This window comes from Aegilops tauschii, chromosome 7 (assembly GCF_002575655.3).
Source record: "Aegilops tauschii subsp. strangulata cultivar AL8/78 chromosome 7, Aet v6.0, whole genome shotgun sequence".
Classification (NCBI taxonomy): Eukaryota; Viridiplantae; Streptophyta; class Magnoliopsida; order Poales; family Poaceae; genus Aegilops; species Aegilops tauschii.
In genome coordinates this window covers 648,665,889-648,674,508 of record NC_053041.3, presented here as the reverse complement: position 1 = coordinate 648,674,508, position 8,620 = coordinate 648,665,889, and the positions used below count along the sequence as shown (strand labels likewise).

The 8,620-nt window shown below is 46.7% G+C and overlaps 2 protein-coding genes across 2 annotated transcripts; both read right to left on the bottom strand.

Annotated features, from left to right (window-relative positions):
* Positions 1-1,308: 1,308 nt before the first annotated feature.
* Positions 1,309-4,493, bottom strand: LOC109760370 (heme oxygenase 1, chloroplastic-like). The gene is made up of 4 exons (XM_073503207.1): positions 4,083-4,493; positions 2,802-3,025; positions 2,268-2,375; positions 1,309-2,176 (listed from the first exon to the last, which is right to left on the bottom strand). Exons 1-4 carry the CDS (start codon positions 4,474-4,476, stop codon positions 2,084-2,086), a joined length of 819 nt encoding a protein of 272 aa, XP_073359308.1. The 5' UTR covers positions 4,477-4,493; the 3' UTR covers positions 1,309-2,083.
* Positions 4,494-5,096: 603 nt separating this feature from the next.
* LOC141027604 (uncharacterized) lies at positions 5,097-5,754 on the bottom strand. The gene is made up of 2 exons (XM_073504690.1): positions 5,538-5,754; positions 5,097-5,287 (listed from the first exon to the last, which is right to left on the bottom strand). Exons 1-2 carry the CDS (start codon positions 5,752-5,754, stop codon positions 5,097-5,099), a joined length of 408 nt encoding a protein of 135 aa, XP_073360791.1.
* Positions 5,755-8,620: the final 2,866 nt, after the last annotated feature.

Here is an 8,620-nt window from a genome sequence, read left to right as displayed (position 1 = left end):
ACAACGTAGCAGGCGTTCGGGTTGAGGAAGGCTTCATCGTGCATGGCGCCGGCTGCCGGGGGCGGAGGCGGCGGCGGAGGAGGCAGCTGCCCCGCACCCGGAGCTGGAGGAGGAGGCGGGGGAACGTCGCCCCTCATCAATCTCTTGGTGATGGCGCACTACCGAAGCGTGCGCATGGACGGCCTTGCGCCGCAGTGGTGCTTGCAGGGAGCGTCGAGCATCTGCTCAAAGCTCATGGCGGGCTGCCAAGCGGTCTTGCCGGTTCGTTGACGCCGGCCGCCGCCTTGCTCGGCGGGCGGTGCCTGCTCGGTCATGGCAACATGGCGGTTGTCGAAGAGGGGAGCCGGTTGCTCGCCCCTATGCTTGTTGTTCTACTGGGGGTTCTGCTGGCGGCTTCTCTCGCTGGCCGGCTTGGAAGGCGGCACCGGCATCGCCTTGCTGGCAGCGTCCAACACCACTTGGATCTTCATGGCGGAGTCGCCGTTGGCGTACTTGTCCGTCGTGACCATGAGTGCCGCCATGGACTTCGGCTCGGTGCGCAGGAGCTTGTGCTTGAGCAGGGTGCCATCCCAGCAGCCACTCGTGAAGTATTGGATGGCCTGGACCTCGTGAACCCCCTCGTAGCTGTTCCGGAGCTCGGTCCAACGAGCGAGGTACTGGCGACCGGTCTCCTCCGGCCCCTGGACACACATGGCGAGCGGGCTGGGCCGGCCCGGGCACTTGTAGGTGCTGGTGAAGTTTCGCACGAACGCCTGCTCGAAGTCGAGCCAAGAGTTGATGCTTCCGGCTGGCAGGTTGTTGAGCCATGTCCGGGCTGAGCCTTGTAGCATGAGGGGCGCGTAGCGGATGGCTAGGCGCCGGTTGCCGCCGGCATTGCCGACGGCGGTGGTGTAGTCGATGAGCCAGTCCTCTGGCTTGACGGTACCGTTGTACTTAGGAATGTCATGGGGCAGCGTGAACACCTTGGTGAAGGCCTCGTCGTAGATGCGCGGGCCGAAGCAAGCTGGACCAACCGCGTCGTCTTCCTCGAGCTGGAGGGAGAGGGTCAGCTGCTCGATGCTGTGGCGGGCGTCGGTGTTGTCGATGTCGCGTGGACCCAGCCGGATTGTGACTGGGCCCCGGGTTCCCATCCGGCCGGCTGGCCACGCCGGCCGGTGGGTGGGGGAAGATCCTTCTGGCGCCGGTCGTCGCCAGCCGGCTCCTCACACAGGTTGTCGCCACGGCACGGCTCTGCCAGGGTCGGGAGCCCAGGGTTCTTCCGGACTGGGCTTTGCTACCGGGTGGAGAAGACGCCTGCTGGGTATCAGAACACTCTGCATTATCGAGTTTGTAGGTGTGAGTGGTTGCTTGGGTAGCTTGATATATGTTCTTGTTAGATCTTCGTTGAATAATTAATAATGATGGTTGTATGCATCGATTGATGCAGAGATTGGGGGATTTAACCTCCTTTTTTACAAAAAAATCAATTCAACCGGTTGGTCATTTCTAACGCAACTATTTATGTGTGCATGGTTTGATTTTGTATTTTGTTTGCGCATCAGCAGACAGCATGAGACGCTGCTAGTTTCCTGAAGCTGTAGCTGTGGGAACTGGATAAGACCCCGAGAGCTCTGCTGAATCTTTTTTTTTTAGGGAAAACTCTGCTGAATTGTTGGCAGTTTATCTAGTACTAGCTTTGAAGTATATTGGCCTAAGCCATTTGTTTTATGGGTTTGTATTTATATTCAATATATGAAAGCAACATTGATCGGCCTTTATGAAGGAGATACAATATGCTCAAAATTGAATTTTATAATTAAATGTAAATACATTTCCTGTATTTTTCAATATAAAAACCTAGACTAGCGGTTCCACAGTGGTATTTCATTAAGAGAGTGGTGAGTCAGGTGAGTGGCGAGGCTGCCTAGCACACCAGCTCATGTGCTTGCCCCATGTCTTTCCTGTATTATTCAATATATAGATTGACAATACTAAAAATGAAAATCACATAGTATCGTGGTACTACGATCCGCTCCGACGATCCGATACAACTGACAAGAAAATGATACAACCTAGTATCTTCTTGATACTGAAAACCTTGGGCTCAGGTTAATATCTTGCGCAGACGATCTACTGAATAGGCGAACGCCGTCTCAGTCTCCTCCAGGCAGTGGTTCTTCTCTTCCTGGGTCCAGCTCTGAGCATAGATGTGATCGGGTTAAGACACTGAGAGACACACCGGCAGAAAAAAACAAATAAGAGCACGAAATCAAAGCTTTTGGACTTACAGAAGCAACTTGGTTAAGTTTTTTGCGGACATTCTGTAGCAGCTCGGACAGGGTACCTTCCCACTTGTAGAATTCCAGCTCTTTCTTGTTCAGAATCTTCTCAGCAATCTGAAATGAATAGAGGGCGTGATTACTAGGTCAAACGATAGTCATCAATGGAGGAACAGGTAACTCTCGCTCACACCACACTGACAGATTACAGTCTGCCATGATGCCTGATTTGCATTGGATAAGAAAATATAAGGATTCCTGCTCCGCAACGAAATGGCCAGCTATAGCAGAAGAACGAGATATGCAACTGATCTGTATATAAAGTGACCCTCAGTGCATGGAGTGCATACAGTAATAGCATAATACTATCTTCTTTTGGAGTTTCAAAAATAAGAAAAACCAGAAGATTGAGAAGAACCAGAGACAACATCACATTGTTAACAACAATAGGGAAGCCATTCAAACACACACACACACACACACACACACTATTTGACCTCACATGAGCGTTTTGGTACAAGGTTCTGTGCTGAGAAGTGGTACCTTTTTGCCGGTCATTCGACCTCCAGCAGATTGAGCAAAGTACAAATTATAGAAGTGACAGAAAAATGCTTGCTGGTCCTTTTTAGACAATTCTTCGAGATAGGAAGCATATGTAGTTTCAAGAGCAGATGGTTCTGGAATTGTGTGACCCTGTTCGCCGAACCATTTCAGATCTTTCTTCAGTGCCTCTGATCTCTCTAACCCAGTATTCCGAAACTCCGCATCTGATGAGCATAGATAACTAAAATGTCAATCAGCAGCATCTAGCCAACAATGATGAAAGAAATGTTCCAGCTCCTTCCTAGGGAACTGTAATTTACTGTCACATAACCACTATGAGATTTCAGTAATTACACCATTTATTGTTCGAAGCAGAATAAACAAAGTAAAAAAAATAATCTAAAACTTTCCAGTTCCAACTGATTGACCACACAGTGTTACTGTTAATACAACTATGCAGCTAAAGGTCCCTATTGTTTGTTCACGAATTACTTGTTGCATAACTGAAGGCGGAACAACCATGGATTTCACAAGTTCAAGTAAAACGGCAAGTAAAACATTTATTCATCAAACCAGATTAATATAGACAATCTAGATATGGTCAATTTTAATTTAAAATATACATCTGTAATAGGTAACGTTACAAATCTATAAACCGTTTGTTTGTTTGCTAGTTTTGAGAAAAAAAAACTATTATTTTCGTTCCAAAAAACAGAATAATTAACAATAACAAAGTTTATCACACCCCACTGACCAAACCAGTCCATAACGAACAGCAAGCGGAAACATTACAACAAGTTAACAACATCAACTGACAACTGAAGTTTACTACGAGGGAAAGGTCCCTGACAGACACAACTGAAATGTCTTCAATTATCCTTTCAAGACGGAGAGACTTCACATGCACACAAGTAAGATGGCAGATATAGCTTGCCAAGTAGAGGAAAAACCACTATAGCACCACGTACAGTTATATGTGAAGCAAACAAATACACCACATCTATATCACAAGAAAATGCGAATAAAAATGCACCAGTTACAAATAATTTTAGTTGATAATAACTTGATATATGAGCACTGTCACTAGAAAATGTTGATGAAATTATTCAAACTGGGAAGTGTGACAAATTGAAGCGAAGTGTTTCCCCTGGAGCGAAGTGTTTCCCCTAGATGCAAAATGTTGTCGAATCACCAAAGAATTGAACATGCCTCTACGCAATAGGTAAAAAATTGACAATTACACAAAAACACGGAAGGACGGGTTTGCTTGCAGTGACTCACAACATGGGACAGCGGCGCGGTTGACGATGTTCTCGAGCGTTTGGAAGATGAGCTTGCTGTCGACGAGGAAGCGCAAGTAGGCCTCAAGGTTAGGCTCCTGCTCGTGGAGTGACGGTCCCTTGAGCTCCTTCTCCCCTTCGCCGGCCTGGTCCTTGGTGTGCAGCCGCATCGCCGTAGCCCTCATCTCCTCCACGAAGGTCTTCACGGCCCCTTCCTCCCCTCTCGCTGCCGCTGCCATGACCATGCTCCTCCGCTGGGAATGAATTTGCACAGAAATCCCCGGCACACGGCGCGCCCCGAACGACACGGACAAGCCGCTGCTGTTCATCCTAGCGGCGGAAACAGAGATAGATACGAGCGGAGAGGAGCCGAGGGTTGCTGCTGCGAGCGCCATGGAGTCGACGATGGCGAAAGGGAAGTGCGGCCGGTGGGTGGTCGCGAGATACTGCCATGGGAGCGGCTTCTCTTATAGCGCTTGGGTATTCCTCGTGGCAGGGAAGGCGAGTCGACGATGTAACGTGAGCAATTCTAGGCCATTAGATTTAACATCTGCGGTTCAGATTTGGTCCTATAGAACAGGTGCTATGGGAAGAAAGAATAGTACAATTTTTATCACAATCAACGGTGCACTAGCTAGAGTTTCGATCCAACGGACAAGAATACAAAGTAGGAGGATCTCCCATAAAAGATGCAAATTTAGAGGTGTAAAACATTACATCTTCAAAAGGTGCTTTTTGCGTCTCAAAAAAAGCCAACTCCAGATGATGCAAAACGGATATGTCGAAGTGCAACTCCAATAGGTGATGCAAACTGGAGATATAAAAATTAGAAACTGAAAATACTACTTCATTTCAAACATACTTTAAACATAGTTGGTTCAACTACTACTTCATTTCGAACATAATTAAACATAGTTCCAATGAAACATAACTAAACATAATTCAAATTTGAAGGACTACTACTAGTTCAATCTACTACATCCATCAAACAACTACTCCAATGTCTACTACTAGTTCACACAACTACTACTAGAAGATTAAACTCCTTGTCGGAGCTCTTGAACTGCTCCCAGAACTTATCCTTGTCCGGGTCATCACACCCCTTGTCGTCCTCCTCCAAGTCACCCCAGTCCGACGACCCAGACTCGACGGGGATCACCGTCGAGGGGTCGGCCTCATCCTCCTCCTCTTCTGCTCGACGTAGTGCTTCCAGAAGAACTCATGATTGGCCAGCACATACTCCAGATGCTCAAGGGCGAACCTCGCCATCGCCGCCACGTCGCTATCGCCGGGACTAACGACAATGGCAGGCCTCCTCTTCGTCTTCTTCGTCGCGATCTCTTCCATACGAATGCCCCTTGCACAAGCAACTCCGCATCCGCCTGGTTCTCGATCTCCAGGAAATTGAGGTCCATCCTCGGCCACCTGGCACAACACACCGCCATGTCATAGGCACTCGCGGCATCGTGGGCGGTCAGGTATGTGCCGAGCCGAAAGTCGCGGCCGGCGTCGCTGAACTCCACCCTGAAGTTGCCAGAGGGCTTCGCCCTCACGTCGAAGAACACCGTCTTGCTCTTCGGGGTCTTCTTCGGTGGCATGGTGACGGCGGGGTGATGACGTGGTGGTGGGTTGGCGACGGTGGGGCGGGGGAGAGCATTGCTGGTTGTAACCATCAATGATTGGTCTGCCCTTAGTAACCTTTCAGGACAGACAAACAAGGGATACAATGCATGCACACATTGTTTGTATATATTTGGATAAATGTAAGAATAATGTGTACGTGGGACATCATCGATTTCTTTCGATCAAGCATCTCTTAAGAAAGAAAGGCAAGCATTTCAAAGGTGAGGCAGATCACCGGAAGAAGCCTGACCACCGTACTGGTGATCATATACTCTATATGGTCAAGGATTTAAAAGTAATCTTTTGAAAGGGTCCTAGCGGACAATCTGTTCCGAATGACGCTGACGGACACGCACTGCACCCATGTGGAAGAAGAAATCTATATTTTGGGATATACCCTATTGGAAAGTCCTAGACGTCCGCTCTGCAATCGACGTGATGCACGTGAGGAAGAATCTTTGTGTGAACCTGCTAGGCTTCTTGGGCGTGTATAGGAAGACAAAAGATACACCAGAGGCACGGAAGAACCAGCAACGTATGCACGAAAAAGACGGCATGCATCCAAAGCAGTATCAAGGTCCTGCCAGCTACGTTCTTACCAAAAAAGAGAAGGAAATCTTCTTTGAATGTCTGCTCAGTATGAAGGCCCCGTCTGGCTTCTCGTCGAATATAAAGGGAATAATAAATATGGCAGGGAAAAAACTCCAAAACCTATAGTCTCATGACTGCCACATGATTATGACACAATTGCTTCCGGTTGCATTAAAGGGGCTTCTACGGGAAAACGTACGATTAGCCATTGTGAAGCTATGCGCATTCCTCAATGCAATTTCCCATAAGGTAATCGATCTAGCAATCCTACCAAGGTTACATAATGATTTGGTGCAATGTCTTATCATTTTCGAGTTGGTGTTCCCACCATCCTTCTTCAATATCATGATGCACGTCCTAGTTCACCTAGTCGAACAGATTGCCACTCTGGGCCCTGTATTTCTACACAATATGTTCCCCTTTGAGAGGTTCATGAAAGTCTTAAAGAAATATGTTCATAACCGTGCTAGGCCAAGATACGTCTCCAACGTATCTATAATTTTTGATTGTTCCATGCTATTATATTATCAACTTTGGATGTTTTATATGCAATAATATGTTATTTTATATAAGTTTTAGGACTAACTTATTAACCCAGTGCCCATTGCCAGTTTGTGTTTTTTCCCTTGTTTTTGGCTTTCACATAAAAAGAATATCAAACAGAGTCCAAACGGAATCAAACTCTACAATGATTTTTCTTGGACCAGAAGACACCTACGAAAATTGGAGAGGGGCCAGAAGATCCACGAGGAGACGACAAGCCGTAGGGGGGCGCCCCAGGGGGGCTGGGCTTGTGGGCCCGTCGGGGCTCCCCTGTACCGCCTCTGAGCTCTATAAATACCTAAATATTCCAGAAACCCTAGAGGAGTCACCAAAATACTTTTCCACCCCCACAAGTTTCTGTTCCCGTGAGATTCCATCTTGGGGCCTTTTCCGGTACTCCTCCGAAGGCGGATTCGATCAAGGAGAGCATCTACATCAACCTTGCTGCCCCTCCGATGATGCGTGAGTAGTTTACCACAGACCTACGGGTCCATAGCTAGTAGAAAGATGGCTTCTTCTCTCTCTTTGATCTGCAATACAATATTCTCCTCCATGTTGTTAGATATCTATTCGATGTAATCTTCTTTTGCGGTGTGTTTGTTGAGATCCGATGAATTGTGGATTTATGATCAGATCATTTATGAATATTATTAGAGTCTTCTCTGAAGTCTTTTATGCATGATTAACATAGCTTTGTATTTCTCTTGGATCTATCGATTTGGTTTGGTCAACTAGATTGGTGTTTTCTTGCAATGGGAGAGGTGCTTTGTGATGGGTTCAATCTTGCGGTGTCCTCACCCGGTGACAGAACGGGTAGCGAGGCACGTATTGTGTTGTTGCCATTAAGGATAACAAGATGGGGTTTAATTCATATTGCTTGAGTTTATCCCTCTACATCATGTCATCTTGCTTAAGGTGTTACTTTGTTTTTATAACTTAGTACTCTAGATGCATGCTAGATAGCAGCCGATGAGCGGAGTAATAGTAGTAGATGCAGGCAGGAGTCGTTCTACTTGTCACGGACGTGATGCCTATATTCATGATCATTGCCATTGACGTCGTCATAACTTTGCGCTTTTCTATCAATTGCTCAACAGCAATTTGTTTACCCACCGTATGCTTTATTCGAGAGAGAAGCCTCTAGTGAAACATATGGCCCCCGAGTCTATTTTCCATCATATATTTTCAGATCTATAAAACCAAAAACCCAAAAATACCTTGATGCAATTATTTTGTGTTTACTTTATTTTGCCTTTTACTTTTATTTTAAATCTATCTCTATTAGATCTCACTCTCGCAAGTGATCGTGAAGGGATTGACAACCCCTTTTCGGCGGTGTGTGCAAGTATTTATCGGTTTGTGCAGGTGCATACATTGGAGACTTGCTTGTTCCTCCTACTGTATTCATACCTTGGTTCTCAACTGAGGGAAATACTTATCTCTACTTTGCTGCATCACCCTTTACTTTTCAAAGGAAAAATCAACGCAAGCTCAAGAAGTAGTAGGCCAGAAGGAAGCATCTCCAAGGGCCATGAAACAGAGGATGTCATTGAGTTTTGTGTTGACTTTATTCCTAACCTTAAGCCGATTGATGTTCCTGAATCGCGGCATGAGGGGAGACTGGGTAGAAAAGGCACGCTAGGAAAGGATTCAGTAATATGTAGGGACGGACATTCTTGGGCGCAAGCACACCACACAGTTCTACAAAATCCCACCTTGGTGGCTCCGTATATCGAGGAACACATGGATATTGTACGCTCCAAGAACCCGGAGGAGTTTGAG